Source organism: Mustela erminea, chromosome 10 (assembly GCF_009829155.1).
Source record: "Mustela erminea isolate mMusErm1 chromosome 10, mMusErm1.Pri, whole genome shotgun sequence".
In the NCBI taxonomy this organism is placed as follows: domain Eukaryota; kingdom Metazoa; phylum Chordata; class Mammalia; order Carnivora; family Mustelidae; genus Mustela; species Mustela erminea.
Window position 1 is genome coordinate 103,714,125 of NC_045623.1, and position 17,646 is coordinate 103,731,770.

Below are 17,646 nucleotides of genomic sequence, written 5' to 3' on the forward strand. Positions count from 1 at the left end.
AGAGGCTCAAAGCCTCCAAGCCGCCGTAAAGGTAGAGGGACATGCAGGTTTCTTTGTGAAGAACCAGAAAAGGGTGCTAAGTTAAGAATCAATCAAATTCCTAGCAAAAATTGCAAGGGAAGAGTGGAATTTCCTTTTCTTTTGTTTTTTAAAGATTTTATTTATTTATTTGACAGAGAGACACAGCAAGGGAGGGAACACAGCAGGGGGAGTGGGAGAGAGAGAAACAGATTTCCTGCCAAGCAGGGAACCCGACGCGGGGCTCGATCCCAGGACCCTGAGACCATGAAATGAGCCAAAGGCAGACGCTTAATCCACTGAGCCACACAGGCGCCCCTAAATTATTATTATTTACACCGGATAACTTTATGTGGTTTTTGGTATATGCGAAATACTTTGCAATAAACACAAAAGCCTCACAGTCTGTTACAAGGAGAGGCCATTCACTTAGAGCCCCTGATGGCCACCATTCTCCTCTGATCTCTTACCACCCGTATGCCCCTTGTCCAACACTGAAGTTTCCTATCCAGTTAGAGACTCGCCTTCTCAAAGAGCTATGTCCCTTTTACAGCCGGCCAGCAGTTTCCAACCAGAGTGCACATATGGGCCACAGATAGAATCAGTAACCCAGGTAGGTCATAGGCTGCTGTGGTTCACCTTCCCTCAACCCTGGTGTCAGCAAATGTCTTCCAGGAGCTACATGTGCATGGTCTTCTGAAACAGCACTGGACACTCCTATCCCTCCCTGCCCGGCAGGAAGGTGAGGGCTTTGGATATGCCACTGCAAAAATTGCTCCCCGAGCATCCTGTTGGTGATAAAGAACTAAATCCCTGTAACGAGGTAAACTCCCCTGCACTAGGCAGCAGACAAATGTAAGCTCTGCGGCCTGCTAACAATGCCTCAGGAGCTGTGAAGACAGGGAGGGCATTTGGCAGGCTGTGGATTTGGGGAAAGATTTGAGGGCATCTCTACGAATCATTAACATCTGAGCTACAACTTGAGGTCGAAGTGCTGGCTCAGGTCACTATGCTGTGGCCTCCGAGAACATTGCAACAAAAGCTGAGACCAGGTTCTGCATTTGATTTCCTGCTAGATTCACTGGGTCTGGCCGGGGAGCCCTGTCTTTCTTCTTTATCTCTCTAACCAGGTTAATGGAAAAGAGATTGTTTCCGAGCCTTTGAGGGCCACACCCTAGGATTGCTCTGAACAGGACCTCTAAGTGTCTGATTTCCTGAGTTAGAAAGCTTAGAAGCTGATTTAGCTGCTGAGTCATGGGGCTGCGATCTTGGTTTTTAAGCAGTCTGCAACATCAGTGTGTGACTGGCAGTATCACAAACTCTGCTTGCAAAACTCACACAATTCTTTAGGAAACATTTTACAACTTCCCTGTTGCTTTAATCCGAAAGTTCTTGCTTCTTAGCCAATAGGAAACAAAATTCTGTGGACTCGATTGGCCCTCACCTTCACCTTGGAAACCGAACCCAGTAGCTCAGGGGATAAAAATGTTAGGAGTGAAGCAAGAAAAGCGGTTTTGCCACTGATCAGGAGAAATAAGAATTAAATTCCAATGCATATTTTAATCTCTCTCTGCAAGGTGATGCAGAAAATACGGAGATGCATGACATTACTTTAGCCCTCAGATTTACCACGAAGGTGAAAGCTGGCAAATACAAAAGTAGCGATAACAGAAAGCCCTTCCTTCCAAGGGGGACTGAACTACAGAACTGATTTTAAAGGGGTAGCAGCTCTCTCTTGATCAGCAAGGTGAAATCTCCGCACCCACCCTTTCCTGTTTTCATTTGCCAGACTACCATGGAATACCACCTGATTTGAAATACCCAGATCTGTGTGAAATTCCAGTCCCAATCATAACGTGTATAGATGCTTTCCATGTGCAACATTAGCAAGAGCTAAAGGCCGAACTGCACTGGGGATGCACGTGAAGAAGTGCCTGGCACGTAGGAAGCGCTCAAAAAGCATCAGCTCTAACTGAAGGAAAGTGAACTTCCTTTTCGGCCACCTGGGCCCGCTACCCATTGTCTGGGCGATGCACAAGGACAAAAAGACCGGGTCACGCTGGCAGGCCGGGGGGCGGGCGGGCAGGCGGAGCGGCCAGGAGCGGAGCGCGCAGGCGCGGACGGGCGCACGTGGCCCCCGACACGCGGCCCCGCGGTCCCGCAGCAGCCCCGGCCCGGGAGCGCGATCGAGGCGCGCGGCCGCCAACGTTTCGAGGCCGAAGGGGTCTTCCGCGCCGCACTGAGGGGCGGGGCAGGCCGGGAGGGGCGGGCCGCGAAGGTCGTCGCCAAGGTCGTGGGCCGGACGTGAGGCGCCGGAGCGACGCCGCGTGCGTGCGGGACTCGGAGTACGTGACGGAGCCCCGAACCCTCATGCCGGCCGCGCCACCCCGCCCCACCCCGGGGCCCCGGCGCCACAGACCCGGCTCGGCCTGGGGTCCCGGCCGGGGGCGGGAACGGAGGGCGTCGGGGCAGGGACTCGCCCCCACCCCTACAGAGCCGCGGGGTAGTCGGGACTCCCCACCCCCGCTCCTCTCCGCGTCCCCGGGTCGCCGCTCCCCCCTCCCGGCCGCGGCGGCCGCCGCAGCCCCACCCCTTCCCGGGAGGTGCGGGCCCGAGTGACGGCGCGCCGGGCCAATGGCGAGGCGGCGCGCCGGAGGCGGGGTGGGGGGCGGGAAGTGGGCGGGCTCTCAGGGAGCTGGGCAGGAAGTCGGGGCGGGACACCGGGAGACGACCTTACGGTCCTCGGAGCGGCAAGACCTTCCGTCTTTACGCTCGTCCTCGGTGCCGGCCGCATCTTCTGTTTCTTTCCCGGGCAGCGCTATCCGGCCGCCAGGTAGGGACCCGGGGAAAGCAGGCCGGGCCGCCGCCCAGGCCTGCGGAGCCCTGCCCTTGGGGGGCATAAGGACGTGGAAGGGGCGGGTCGGCACGTGCGAGCCGTGCTCCGCCGGAGGGGCAGGAGCTGATTAGCCCGGGATTACGCACTTAGCTGGGCCGCCGCGCTGCTGGGAGCTCGGGAGTGGGACGCGCGGGCCTTCCGTGCAGCGGGCGCGGAGGGTGCAAGGCCTTGGGGAGATGCGGGCCGCACCCCAGGTGCTCGCTAGAGCCAGGCCTTCCCTAAAATGGAGGAGGGGCAGGGACGGGAGAGATGCCCAGAAGCCGCGATCCCTGCCCCCCACCAGCAGCCCCTGTGCCCCGCTGGTGGCCGAGGGCCTCCGGTCGGGCGGCTGGTGACCGAATGGGCAGGGACTGATGAATGGAACTGCAGAGGGTGCTTGTTTTTGAGACTGCGGCCGAGCCGTTTCCCTACTGGGAAAGCCATCCCCGCGACCTCGCCCAGGTCAGGCAGGAGCTGCTCCGGCTCCCCGGCCTGGCCATCGGCAGTCGGCCCCCGAGCTGACATTAAAAGGCCTTATTTTAAGAAAACTTTCTGTTCGTTGTTTGTCGTGCAATGGGGTCTTCCCTTTGCGCGGTGTGGCGGTTGGGGGACGCGGCGGGGGACACACGTAGGCCCCGACTGCCCGGTCCACAGGTGCCGCCCCTGGTCCGGGGTTCAGTCTAGGCAGATAAGCTGTGAACACTCTTGGGCAGGCCAGCCTTTCTTGCCGGCCTTGCTTACTGAACCTTAATGACTCAGGAATAGTTTTTTGACCAATTTAAAGATAAGTTCAATTTTGTTTTCACACCCTGAAATAAATCACTTTGTCTTAGTATCACTGAAATTTGAAAATGGCATCTGAGGATAGGATGAGGGCATAATGTAGTAAAGATGTGCTTGAAAGTGCATCTAGGGGGGCCTGGGGGGCTCAGTCCTTAAGCATCTGACTTGGGCTCAGGTCATGATCTAAGGGTCCTGAGATAGAGCCCCACGTGGGGCTCCCTGCTGGGCCGGAAGCCTGCTTTCCCTCTCCCACTCCCCCTGCTTGTGTTCGTTCTTGCTGTGTGTGTCTCCCTCCCTCTCTCTCAAATAAATAAATAAAATTTTTAAAAATGAAAATAAAAGTATATCTAAAATTTATAAAGTCAGTTAGTTACTGGTGGCCTGGGGATGGGGGGAGATTGACTGCAGAGGGCCTGAAGGGGACTTTGGCGGGGGGGTGGCAATCATACACAGGTATATAATTTGTCAAAACTCAAGTTAACTAAAATCTTAAAACTGAAAAATACATTTAAACAAATTTGCCTTTTTGTAAGATAGTAAATAAAAACTAGATACTTTTTACTGAGTTATGAATAAAAGTCCATTGTTACATAGACTGGAAAGCCTCCGAAGTGACTTCACTGTCTAATTTTGAAACTTAACACAAAAGAAAGATGCTATTTGCTGCCTCAGAACATTTCCAGACAAGATACTGGAGAGGAGCCCAGCTAGATAATGGCTCTGAGCACTAAACCAATTCCACCGGGCCACTTTCAGTCTTACAAGAATGCATTATTTCTTCCTTAGAGGCCCCTGTGGGGGAGGGGCGATGAGAAAGGGCTTTCTTTGAGAACTTGGTATTTGTTCTTTGTAGCTGCAAATCTACCCCCTTTTTTGAGGTGCTTTCAAAGAATGCCTCTAACCTTAGAGTATCTTAGCATTCAAGGATAGAATCTTTATTGTAGTTTCAAGTAATGACGTTTCAAAATTCAGTCTGTCTTTGAATGGGTAAAATGCCCATTTGAAATACTAATTAGATGTTATTTTTGGTGTGTGCTGTCTTGCTAAAGATCCAAGTACTGTGGAATGTGAAAGACCCAGAAATTGGCAGTAGCAGAGACCACAGTGTACAAACCATGTTTCAGCTATGAATTCACCATTCCACTTCAAACCAGATTTTCTTCCTCAGATCATCTTGGGAGTTTTTGTCCTGGATGAGTTTGCTTGTGACCTTCATGTCCCCTTGGTCCTTTTCCATTCTCATGCCAACCCTCGTTGGGAACTATTGACAATAACCCACTTCAGACTGCCTCAATTCCACCAATTCTGCATGCCAACAGCACATTAATCTTTCCAGTTGTTTTTGGTTCTCTCTGGCACACATGACCAGTCTTTCTTTACTTAACAGGACAGGCACTGGACTAGGGATTTGAGGCCCTGCAGAGCTGGGCCCAGCAGGCTCTCCTGACTCTTGGCAGCATTCTTGAATCCCATGTGTATCTGGTGTAAATTCTTTCTAGTCCACAAATCCTCAGAAGTGATTCTTTGAATGAATGATCCAAGGCTGCATTATGATTGATGGGAGATACGAACTGTGTTTCCCCACAGAAAGTCACCATGTCTATTCTCAAGATCCATGCCAGAGAGATCTTCGACTCTCGTGGGAATCCCACCGTTGAGGTCGACCTCTACACTGCCAAAGGTACGTGCACCTTTGCTTCTGCACCTCCTCTACCTCACTCCATCCTTTGAAAACGATAGAGCTTTGGGCCAGGAAAGGTCTGTTGGAAAAGCCTTTCCTTCTGATGTGCATGTGCTGGTCGGTTGTGGTTCCTGACCGGGAGGAGGTGGGGAGGGCTGCCAGGCGTGGGGTCCTTGTCCTGCTGCTCTTCGGTATTTCAAACAAGACTGCTTGGCTCTCAGGTCAGTGAGGTCAGGAAGTAAGGTGACACCTCGTCCCTAAAATGGCTCCTCAGTAGTTGGCTTCACAGCTTGCTCTGAGCAAACAAGCCGATCTGGTGTGGTGGGATGGAGTTTTATCTCTTGAAAAGGGAGGGGAGTGCAGGTAGATGGCAAAGCATTCTCTTTTTTGTCTGCAGAAGTCTTTTTTTTTTTTTTTTTTTAAGATTCTATTTACTTGACAGCGAGAGAGGGAGCCTGATACAGGGCTCCATCCCAGGACCCTGCGATCATGACCTGAGCCAAAGGCAGATGCTTAACGACTGAGCCCCCCAGGTGCCCCTAAAAGTTGTTAATTACCAAGGATTGGGAACAGTTGTACATGTGGGTGTTGGGACACCAGAGGCCCTTGTTTTCCCCATGGCTCCAAGTCCCGGGGCGGGGAGGGGCATTGGCCCACGTGATACAAAAAAATAAGTAAATGGGGCACCTGAGTGTCTCAGTGGGTTAAGCCTCTGCCTTTAGCTCGGGTCATGATCCCAGGGTCCTGGGATTGAGCCCCGTGTTGGGCTCTCTGCTTGGCAGGGAGCCTGCTTCCCCCTCTCTCTCTGCCTGCTTGTGATCTCTGTCAAATAAATAAATATTTTAAAAAAAAAAAATAAGTAAATAAAATGGGGACTCCTAAAAGCTCTCCCCTTGTGTTAACCTCCAGCAGCGTCTCAGCTGTTGTCTAAATGGCCCCGGTCGGTGAGGTAGGAAAAGAAGCTTCAGGCAGAATTAAGGCTGGTGCTGAGCGCACAGACCTGCCAGTCAGAGCTGAGTCACTGTGGAAAGTGCGGCCTTTCCCTTCCGGTCCGCTCCTACCCCCCCCCCCCCGCCACCCACCCCCACCGCTTGCCCAGGAAAAGTAGGTCCCTCGAGCCCAGGCATCACTGAGGGAAGCCTGCTGCCTTCTGCCCAGGCTTACTCACTGTGGCGGGTGCCCTGGGAGCAGGGTGGCTTCGAGCATGTGCTTCGTGGCCTGGACCGTGCGTTCTCAGAGGATGCTGGGAATTCCCTTGCTGCTTAAGAGATTGGCTTGCTTAGTCAGAGGGTGGAACTTTCCATTTGGCAAGTAATGGACCTTAACCAACGGTGGAAAAAAGACCCAAGATTAAGATTGTTGGGAAGGGGGGCATTTCCCTTGAAATGCTTTACAATGATCAAAGTTAATATTTTTTGGAAATTTAAAGGAATGGAACTCTGTCGTGTTTCTCTTGGTGCTTTTCAAAAACAGGAAATCGAGGATCTGTTCAGAGCCTCTCACCACTTTTTTTTCCCCCAGTTTACTTCTTAGAGCAGTTTAGGCTCACAGCAGAATTGAACAGAAGGGACAGAGAGCACACATCGCCCCCTCCCCACCAGAGCGGGACATTTGTCTCGTCAGACCTGTCCTGATGCATCATCACCCAGAGTCCATAGTTCTTTGGGGGGCACTAGCTTTCCTAACTTCCTCACCCCGTCGGTGCCTGATGGGGACAGAGCGAGCCAGCACCTGTCCCCATGCCCGGCTGCGCACAGACAGGCGTAGTTAACTGATCGCTTGATTTACATCTCTGGTGGGTTTTTTCCCTCTTTGTTCGTGTGCTTTCTCCTGCCTCAGACGGGAAATGCCTTACAGTTTCACTTCAGGTAGTCTGGAGGCCGCCTTCATTTCCTGCTCCCTGAACTTGTCTGCCCTTGTAACCAGATCATGCACTACCTTTCCAGACACTGATCTTGGAGGCCAAGATCAGGCATGTTTATGCCCAGGATGCAGGTCTGGCCCCATGTCTGGATTCTGTGTCCGTGAGGCTGCATAGGGCAGTGCTTCCTCGTGTTCTGATGTTACCACGTTCATGCCTTGATTATCTGTGTTTTTTTCTGAAGCTCGTGTGTCATTAATGACATACCTGAAATGATAGTCTCTTGGATGTATTTGGTTCAACAGCATATTAAATGAGTTTCCCTTACTTGCGCGTAGCTTCTGGGAAACCTTAAACCTCTTAGGCGGCTTGCATCGTGCTTCCATTGGCGGTGCTGCTGGGGGTAGGCGCCAGGCCGGCCGCAGGGCCCCAGCTGGGAGCTCGCGGGAGGTGCAGTTGCAGAGTCTTCGACCTCCGGTTTCAGAACCTACGTCGTAGGTTCACCCCAAGATTGCCCGGTGATCTGTGTGCGTGTTAGCGTTCGGGAAGCTCTGCACGGAAACTTGATTAAACTAGACAAATCCACCAGTTCGCCTAACAGTCGGCGCGAGGGACTGGTACCAGCGTGGAAGGCAAGGGAAACGGACTATCTGAATCTCCAGTTGGTGGAAGGAAGTGGCAGCGTTTCCTAAGAGATGCCATCTGCTGGGGGGCGGGAGTCCGGTAAGGGCTGAACTGTGTTTCTCAATCGCAACTCTTCTCCCCGCCCGCCCTCGACATCCAGGTCTCTTCAGAGCTGCTGTGCCCAGTGGTGCGTCCACTGGTATCTACGAGGCCCTTGAGCTCCGGGACAATGATAAGACCCGCTACATGGGGAAAGGTAAGAATCGGACCCCGGGCCCGTCCCTGTGGAGCGTGGTTGCGTGCCCCTTGCAGGCCTGTGGCCCACTCTCCATGTGCCTTGCATTCAAGGGCAGCACCTCATTCGGCCTCTGGCGTCAAAGCTGAGCATGTACTTGGGACAGCTGAGAGAGTTGGCCCTATCGGGTCCAGCCTTCATAAACCCATAATCTTGGGGGCAAGCATTTTAACGTTGCTTCTCTCGTGCTTTCTCTCCCATCTAGAAAACTCCTGGTTAGGCCAGGGAACCTCAGGCTAAGGAGAGTGTTAACTAATACTGAGGAGCCCTGCCATGCTCCCAGTCTCCCAGGGTATCGTCTCGGGAGTATCTGAAAGTTCTAGCCTATGGCTCACCGACAGATCAGTCCCGCTAGTTCGAGCTTTCTGGTGATGAATTCACAGAGACACCAGTCTGGCCAGGCCAGCCTCGCTGAGCACTGTGCAGATGGACTTGTTACTGGTTTTGCAGTGCTCGCCTCTCTGGACAGAATCTAGGTGGCCAAATTACAGAAAAGCAGGTGGGGCCAGACCTTGCGTTCTCAGCAGGGAAAGTATCGACCCAGGGGTGGAAATTGGTTCTTGGGGGAGGCAAAAATACTCTCCGATTTTAGCATGATTTATGGCCCTCAAAGGCTAGTATGGGTGGACAGTGTATCTCCCGTATTACATTCTCAGAGGAGGGCGATGATAGGGGAAAAGTCTAGAAAGCCTGCAGATGAGGGGCGATGATGAAGGGAGCTGGGGAAGCCCGGGGCTGGCGATCATGCCGCAGGAAGGCCGGTCCCCCGGGTTCCCCCTGCCTGTGGCCCCGGGCAGGTACTGGTCTAAAAGCTGCGTTGTGTCTCCCCGGACTCTCAGGAGGGTGAACTCCTGGTCCCGCGACTCTCCTGCCTTCCTGTCTCTCTCTCTCTCTCTCTCTCTCTCCTGTCCTTCACAGCCTGTTCTCTTCTGAGTCTGTCTTTTTTTCCTTCTCCGCCAATCTCTACTGGTCAGGTGTCTCCAGACCCGTTAAGTATATTAATGAGTTCCTGGCACCAGCCTTGTGCACGCAGGTAATACATTGGACATCGGTAGTTTTATGGCTGGTGTCCCCGTGCATGGTCTTGCCAACTAACGCCCCTTCAGACGTTCTGAGATGGTTGCTCTGTGTGTGGCTCTAATCCTTGGGGGTCCTAGGTAAGAGCACTCAGACTGGGCCAGAAAGTACCCCAATTCTGGGAGGACAGAGAAATGGGGATTTGGAAGCGGTCCCATTTAAGGTCTTTTGGGCGGGCTTCTGGATATTTGGGTTAACAACATTGGTGGTTCGCTCAACGCTGCTCAAGCCTGTTTCTGGTTAATGTTGGTAATTTGATATGATTGTTCCTTCTAGGTGTCTCAAAGGCTGTTGAGCACATCAATAAAACTATTGCACCTGCCCTGATTAGCAAGGTAGGACCTGTCTCCCAATAACTAATGTATTAATGCCTTCGGAACGTCTCCCAGGCCAGTGGGCTTTCCTGGTTATGGAAGAGCTTATTCTGAGAGCTAAAGAAGCCGGTCGGATTCCCTGTCGTGCATGAGAATGATCTCACCCTTTCTAATCTACCCCTTACCTGTGTGTCCACATCTAACAGTGAATGGAATTGGAACAGAGCCACGGGAGACCGTCTCATGGCCTTGATTTCCCCCTCCAACTCTCTTGACCTTGGGGATGTTGAGATCCAAATTTTAAGAGCGGTTCTTGGGCACTGAGCATGGTATCCATGGTGACCCGACCATTTCTCATGAACTGTGGAATTATTTACTATATCTCTACTGACTTTTTTTTTTTTTTTTTAATAAAATCTTGATTAGAAGAGTAAGCTTAGAGAAAAGTTGAGCTGTTATAAGTGAAGTGGGGAGGGGGACCAGACGGCCCAAAGCCCCATCCTCCCATCTGTGCTTAGGTGTGGGCCCCCCATCCCCCCCCCCCCCCGAATTCCTCCTGTACACCAGCGGCAGGTGGGTGCCTCTGTGGTCTCTCCCTGGCGTGCTCACCTTCTGTAATTGGTCCCAGACGGTTTCTCGTTGCTGCTCTGTGGGCTCAAGTGCTGCGAACCTGGGCCTCCTGGGCCCCTCCCCGCACCCTGTACTCTTATCTGCCTCGGTGCTCTTACCTGGCATGTCCAATGCAGTGAGCCGGGCTTTCCTGAACATTTTTCTTCCTTTGGGAGAAACAGTTCTTCGGTCAAACTCATGAGAAGTTTTGCCTCAAGCCATCATGCTCAGGTGGCGGCTCACTTTGTCAAAAAAGCTAAAGGCGTCAAATTATTAATGGGGCATGGTGGGGTTCTGCAGGGTTTTCTTTTCATTTTTTAGTTTTTATACATAGAACGTTACAAATGAAGTAATACATTGTTACAGTCAGGTGTGAAGGTTTTAAAGTAATGCTGACTTGCAGTGAATTCCTTAGAGCCGGTTTTTCAGACCCTCGTTTTGGGGGGCTTGAGGGGTTTTACTTGGTTTGTAGGTACCATGCCCGTCATGGAGCCCAGCTGGCTTAAACGTCATTATTTGACCAGAAATCACACCTTTCAGGCAGTCGGCAAGCATTTAGCTCAGATTCTGGGCTATCTGCCAGAGTCCTGTCAGCCGTGAGGTGACGAGGCGTGCTGTCACTGAGAATAGCCGGGGCCGGTGGCTGTGTCACCTAACCTTTGAGGAACACGGCTCGTTTGCACGAATGGAGTCGTTTACTTTATCGTCCCCCCGAATCTCACTACGGTGTAGCGCTGCCTCTGTCCGCATGTACCCGGCAGTTCTGTCCTATGTGTGATGTGACTTTGGACCCCTGGGGAGGACTCCCTCTGGGACGCCAGCTCCAGACCTTCTGCATTCCACGGTCGGCTCCTGGCGCGCGGAGGAATGCCACGGGAGAGCAGGGAAGCGCAGTGCCGCGTCTCCCTTTCTCTCGATTGCTCCCCTGCCCCCCTTCTATGGGCCTGCCAGAGAAGAGATTCGGGCTTCACAGGTTCAGAGTTATCTGGGTCCCCTCACGGGAGCCCAAAGATCCTGTGGGGAGAGTGACTGCACGCCCCACACCCCAAGAGACTGACGCGCTCTGCTCCCCGCAGAAGGTCAGTGTCGTGGAGCAGGAGAAGATCGACAGGCTGATGATCGAGATGGACGGAACAGAAAACAAGTGTGAGTTGCTGGGGGCGGCGCGTGCTGGCCGCGTGGACACCCCGCCCTCGGTTTTCAGGGCCCCTCACCCGCCCCACCTCCCCCGAATAAATCACGTTTTTAAACCTCAGGAGCAATAGCCTGCGACTGCAGCATTTGCGAAGGGTTACCCAAAAGACGCCTGTGCTTTAGAGTAAGTCACGCAGTCTGTGGGATTTGCTAGAGTTCTCTAGACCAAAGAAGGGCTTTCCCGTAGCCGGAGAAAGCAGGTCAGTCCCCGTGGAGCCTTTCTGGGTGGGACACGGGGAGCAGGTGTCTGGTGTCTGGTGTCAGGAAGGTGCGCTGGTGTCAGGGTACAGGCCAGGAGGCCGTGATTGAGAAATCCCTCCATCTGACTGTTCTGTTGCAGCTAAATTTGGTGCAAATGCCATTCTGGGAGTGTCCCTGGCTGTCTGCAAGGCGGGGGCCGTCGAGAAGGGGGTGCCCCTGTACCGCCACATTGCCGACTTGGCGGGCAATGCCGAAGTCATCCTGCCGGTTCCGGTGAGTGGCTTGGAGCCCCCCGAGTGAGGAGTTGTGGGCTCCTGAGACCCCCCCCCCCTTGTTCTCCTCCACCTGCGACTATCCCAGCCGCAGACCCCTGCCACTTGGCCAGAAGTGTCCAAGCAGGGGACTCCACTTCCCGGTACCCCCGTCTCCTCCTGTTGATGAGGGGATGAAACTCCTTGGGTTGTGTGTGCCGAGGCGGCAACCAGCCCTTCCCGAGGGGGATCCGGCGAGCATTCCAGAGCTGCATGTGGCCCGCTGGGTGGGACTCTCAAGGGCCAGATGGCCGTTTTTGTCTCTGTCTCTCCCCAGGCTTTCAATGTCATCAATGGTGGCTCTCACGCCGGCAACAAGCTGGCCATGCAGGAGTTCATGATCCTGCCCGTGGGCGCGGCCAGCTTCCGGGAGGCCATGCGCATCGGGGCCGAGGTCTACCACAACCTGAAGAACGTCATCAAGGAGAAATACGGGAAGGACGCCACCAATGTGGGGGATGAGGGCGGGTTTGCGCCTAACATCCTGGAGAACAAAGAAGGTAAAGGCGGGGGGGGTCCCGTGTTCTGCAGCCCGGCCCTCTCAGCTGCTGTGCTGTACCCCACACTCGCCAGCTCCCTGCACATCGAGTTCTGAGGAGGGCTGTGCAAGCTAACACATAATTTAAGATTTTATGGATTTATTTGAAAGAGAGGAAGAGCCTGAGCTGGAGAGGGAGGAGCAGAGAGGGGAGGCCAAGTAGACTTGACGGAGCAGGGGGCCCGACTCTGGGCTCCATCCCAGGACCTCCAGGATAGTAATGAGCTAAGCCAGAGTCAGATGCCTCAGTGACTGAGCCACCAGGGCGCCCCGTGTCCTTGTCATTCTTATATCACCTCCATGAGGTCTGCTCTGTGTCGGAGATGTGTCTGTCCGGCCTGCGACCGGCACCCCCAGCTCATTCCCCCACAGGAACGCTTACACGGAGCCGTTTTGCTTGGAGTCCTCAGACACAGGGTTAAATGGAAGAGTTCAGTCAGTCAGAGTCGGGACAAAGACTCTCGGCGGAGGTTTTTGTTGTAGAAGGGAAGGAGAATTCAGCCACAGTTTTGTTGCCTTCCGGGCAAATAGTGAAAGAACAAATGTCCGTCCTCTTCGGGTCAGTCGTACAAAACGCCTGATGCTTCCCCATTTTTGACCTACAGAAAAATGACCCTTTCGGGGTGGGACAGGCGCCAAGTGTCTCTGTCCCTTCCTGTATGGGCAGCACTGCCAAGTGAGGTGGACCCTGCACCTGGGCTGGGGACAGCGGGCCCTGTAGGCAGGGCCTCACCCTCACCCTGCCCTCCTGGGCTCGCGGTGCCCCGGGCTTGCTCTCAGATCCCAGCTCAGCTTATCCAGGACAGCTGACTCAGCTGGTCACTGTCACTGTCTCGACCTGCACAGCTGTCCTAGGTGCTAAATCGGGGAGCATTCGTCAGTGAGAAAGCCTCTGAAAGTCGAGACTGAATTTCCCTATGGGTTACCTGCTGGGGGCCTTGACCAGCGGTTTCTTGCTCCGTCACAGGAGAAAGCACTGGAATGCTGGAAGCGATGGCTGGGGCCAGGGCCCCTCTCGGTCTCCTGGGAGGGTTCCCGTTGGGCAGCTCTTGGAGGGCCCTTTTCTCACCCCCTGCCAGGTTCCAACCTTGTTGCCACCCTCCCCTTCCAGCTCTGGAGCTGCTGAAGAATGCCATTGGGAAAGCCGGCTACACCGACAAGGTGGTCATCGGCATGGACGTAGCGGCCTCGGAGTTCTTCCGGTCGGGCAAGTATGACCTGGACTTCAAGTCCCCCGATGACCCCAGCAGGTACATCACGCCCGATGAGCTGGCCAACCTGTACAAGTCCTTCATCAAGGATTACCCAGGTGAGTGCCTGCTGGCCTCGTGCGGAAGGCTATTGCGTCATTGTCCCAGCAAGCCCCTGGGCCGAGGGCAGCGCTGGCTCTAGCACGCTGGGGCGGAGAGTGGGTGCTGCTCTGGGCGTCGGATAATGCACACAGGGTAGAGACAGTTTGATACTGGCCCGTGTGGGGTGTGGGGGCTGAGGCACAGAGTGGGTCAGTAACTCACTCAGCACGTGCTGGAGCAAGAACCAGGCCGGGAAGTCTCTTAGTCCCCGCGTTGAAACACGGGGTTAGAGAAGGTGCCCGGGGGGGGGGGGCCGAGACAAGCCCACTCTTAGCCTCCCGAGCCTGTGGCTGTTTCTGTTCTCGCTGGCACAAGACTTGGGCCGCACTGGACAGAGCCGTGTTCCCCTCAGCATCTGTAGCGGCTGGGGTTGCGGGTGATTTCGGTGGGCAGGCAGAGTGTTTCCAGGGTTGGTCCTGTCCTGGTGGGGGCAAGGGGAGAGACCCGGCGAGGAAGTTGGGGTTGCCGGTCGGTGCAGGGGTGTGGGGCAGGGGGCTCAATGACCAGACGTGGCTCTCTCCTTTCCCCAGTGGTGTCCATCGAAGACCCCTTTGACCAGGATGACTGGGAGGCTTGGCAGAAGTTCACTGCCAGTGCTGGCATCCAGGTGGTGGGGGACGATCTCACTGTGACCAACCCGAAGCGGATTTCCAAGGCCGTGAGCGAGAAATCATGCAACTGCCTCCTGCTGAAGGTGAACCAGATCGGCTCCGTGACTGAGTCTCTCCAGGCGTAAGTGCACTGAGGGGGTCGGCTATCCCAGAGCTAGGGGCTGACCCTCAGCCAGAGCTGCTGCCTGCTGGGGGGTGGAGGGCCTGTCGTTCAAGCTTAAACTTCTGGTGGCCTCTAAGCAGTGGCACCAAGGGAAGGGGCCTGGGGTGTCGGGCGACTTGTGGCCCAGTCCTCACACTGCATGATCAGGTTAGACTCGCGGAGAATGTCAGTCATGGGCGCTACCGGGGGAGACCAGCCTCTCCCCTCAAGGGGGCTGAACCCCGATTTTTTAATGTGACGTAAGAAGGTCCTCAGGGCTCTGCGAGTGGAGAGGAATGTGAGGATTATTGTCCCCAGGAGTTGAAAGTTTGGCGGTGGCTTCTGGCTCTGGCTGCTCTTCTGGTCTCCTACCGGGGGTGGTAAGGCCGGGCATCAGGAGGGCCTGATGGGGCTGCTGTGCCCAGGAATGGAGTCCCAAGCATCTGGGTTGTTTCCTGATGTCTAGGTGCAAACTGGCCCAGTCCAATGGCTGGGGCGTCATGGTGTCGCATCGCTCTGGGGAGACCGAGGATACCTTCATCGCTGACCTGGTGGTGGGACTTTGCACTGGGCAGGTAAAGAGCCGCTTGACTCCGTGTTCTCTGACCTCAGCTTCCTGGCAGTGGTACTGGGAGGTTGGCGCATGGATGGGGCCCTGGGTGCTCCTCCTTCCCCTCCTTCCTGCCCAACGTGCTCTTGAAGATTGAACGTCTGCAACGAGTGCAAGTGACCTTGCTTTTCCTGTTCTAGATCAAGACGGGGGCACCTTGCCGATCTGAGCGCTTGGCCAAGTACAACCAGATCCTCAGGTAAAAAGGAACCCTCCCTGTAGTGGGGTGGGGGCGCCCGCTTGAACACTGGGAGTTCCTGGCTCTGGGGGGTCTGTGCAGATGTGGGCACGGGCCCGGGGCGGGGCTGTGGGGGACTGGCCCCTGAGCATTGTGGGGTTGGTGCTAGCTGGGCAGAGAACTTAACGCACCTTGCCCATGGCCAGGAAGCTGGAGCCTGAGCCGGACTGTGCTGCCATCTTCTGGTGGACGAGGGAACAGGTTCCCCTTTAGCTAATTTAATCCTAGAATTTTTTTTTTTAATATTTTATATATTTTTAAAGATTTTATTTATTTATTTGACAGAGATTACAAGTAGGCAGAGAGAGAGAGAGGAGGAAGCAGGCTCCCTGCCAAGCAGAGAACCCGATGCGGGACTTGATCATGACCTGAGCCGAAGGCAGAGGCTTAACCCACTGAGCCACCCAGGCGCCCCATATTTATTTTTTTGACCGAGATCATAAGTAGGCAGAGAGAGGCAGGTGGGGGGGGGGGTGGAAGCAGGCTCCGAACTGAGTAGAGAGCCCAATGCAGGGCTCGATCCCAAGATCCTGGGATCATGACCTGAGCTGAAGGCAGAGGCTTAACCTACTGAGCCACCCAGGCGCCCCAGTCCTAGAATTCTTAGAGCTACGAGCAGATGCTTAATCGACTAAGCCATCCAGGCATCCCAGGCTGGTCCCTTTTTATCATAATGCATCCTTGGGAGGCTCCTGAACTTGGAAAGTTGCCTCTATTTTGTTCCTTTCTCCAGTCCCGCAGGAAAAGGAATGTCCCTTTGATGAGGCCGTCCCATGTTATACTAACGGGCTGTCCCCTACCCATCACCCGTGTACTGCAGCCGCTGGCCTTCCTGCGGGGCTTATCTGTGGACACTGCGCTGCTTCCTCCTTTACTGGAGAGTTTTAAGCTCATTCTAGCCTTAGGGTTTCCACTATGAGTGCCTCAGTCTGTGTCTCAGAGAAACGTGTAGAAACGTCACCGGTTACCCCACCCCTGCACCATGAGCACACCCGGGGCTCAGTCATTCAGTGACACCCATGCCTCCTGCCCGTGTGTCCGGTCCAGCTGCCCACTGGGTGAGGCACCAGGATGCAGATGCTTCATGAACGAGCTCCCCCCAAAACTGGGTTGTCCATGTGTTACATTCCAAGAAACAGCAGACCTGACCTACCTTCTAGCTTGTCCTGGGCTGGGGGAAGGCAGGGAAGGAGGAGGAGGAGCAGTAGATGGCCCACTGGCTGGGGGGCTGGGGGGCTGGGGAGAGCCGGCTGCTCCCTCTCCTGCGGGCTCCGGGCAGCCACACTGGGGGGAGGCTGAGCCTGTGTCTCTGCGGGGCCTTGGGAACAGACGTTTGATCTCTCTTCTCCTCCCCCCCCCTTTTGCTTCCCAAGAATTGAAGAGGAACTGGGTAGCAAGGCTAAGTTCGCCGGCAGAAGTTTCCGAAACCCCCTCGCCAAGTAAGCTCCAGGCAGCGCACCCCAGGTCCTGTGGTCCTGAGTCGGCTCGTTAGACCTCTGCCCCCGCTGCTCCCGGGGCAGCTCGAGGCCCCTAGGCGAGACTGGCTGGGGCCTCTGCTAGTTAACTGCCCGCTCCCCTCCCTGTGCTGTTCTCGCTGCTTCCTTAGAACTGCTGCAGAAGCCTGACTCGACCATCTGGAGCCCTGCTGGAAACCCTAGCTCTGTAGTCGTGAGGTTGGCCCGAATCATTGTTTTCTCACCTCAATTCCCACCCAGTGTCTGGAGCCACATCTGTCTACGTGATAATCCTGAGGTGTCCACAGGGGAGATCCCCAGTGGTTCTGTGAGCAGAATAAAAAGGCCTCAGTGACCCGTAGGAACACTGTGTGCGTGTGTGTATGAACCGGTCCGAGTCCGTGCTCGTGTTCAGTGCTCACGGATGTGTGCTGGACCGCGGGGCCTTTACAAGTAGAAGGCTCTGTCATCACCAGAAGAGAGTGGTACCTGGCTCAGTCTGTCGAGCACACAAGTTTGTTGTTGTTAAGATTTCTTAGAGAAAGCGTGAGCTGGGGTTGGGGGTGTGGGGAGCGACAGCCAGAAAGGGAGAGAATCTCAGACTCCCCACTGAACACAGAGCCTGATGTGGGGGATGTGGGGCTCGATCCCGTGACCTGTGAGATCATGACCTGAGCTAAAACCAAGAGTCAGATGCTTATTAACTCACTGAAGCACCTGTGCGCTCCGAGCCCATGGCTCTTCATCTTGGGGTTGGAAGTTAAAGCCCATGTTGGGTGTAGCGATGACTTAAATAGAATCTTTCAGAAGGGGAGTGGGAGAGGACCGGTCGTTGAGGACACTTCGTAGTCCTTGGGC

General features: G+C 54.7%; 1 protein-coding gene across 3 annotated transcripts; it reads left to right on the plus strand.

The window, feature by feature from the left end:
• The first annotated feature begins 2,189 nt into the window (after positions 1 to 2,189).
• Positions 2,190 to 17,153, plus strand: ENO1 (enolase 1). 3 transcript variants are annotated; one of them, XM_032301880.1, is made up of 12 exons: positions 2,190 to 2,363; positions 5,264 to 5,357; positions 8,003 to 8,098; positions 9,491 to 9,549; positions 11,214 to 11,283; positions 11,672 to 11,805; positions 12,121 to 12,343; positions 13,493 to 13,690; positions 14,264 to 14,465; positions 14,953 to 15,061; positions 15,237 to 15,295; positions 16,708 to 17,153. In XM_032301880.1, the coding sequence occupies exons 2-12, from the start codon at positions 5,273 to 5,275 to the stop codon at positions 16,775 to 16,777; spliced, it is 1,305 nt and encodes a 434-aa protein (XP_032157771.1). In that variant the 5' UTR covers positions 2,190 to 2,363; positions 5,264 to 5,272; the 3' UTR covers positions 16,778 to 17,153. The 3 variants fall into 3 exon arrangements, with proteins under 3 accessions (XP_032157771.1, XP_032157772.1, XP_032157770.1); XM_032301881.1 differs by lacking the exons at positions 2,190 to 2,363; positions 9,491 to 9,549 and adding exons at positions 2,715 to 2,851; positions 9,112 to 9,170; XM_032301879.1 differs by lacking the exon at positions 2,190 to 2,363 and adding an exon at positions 2,716 to 2,851.
• Positions 17,154 to 17,646: the final 493 nt, after the last annotated feature.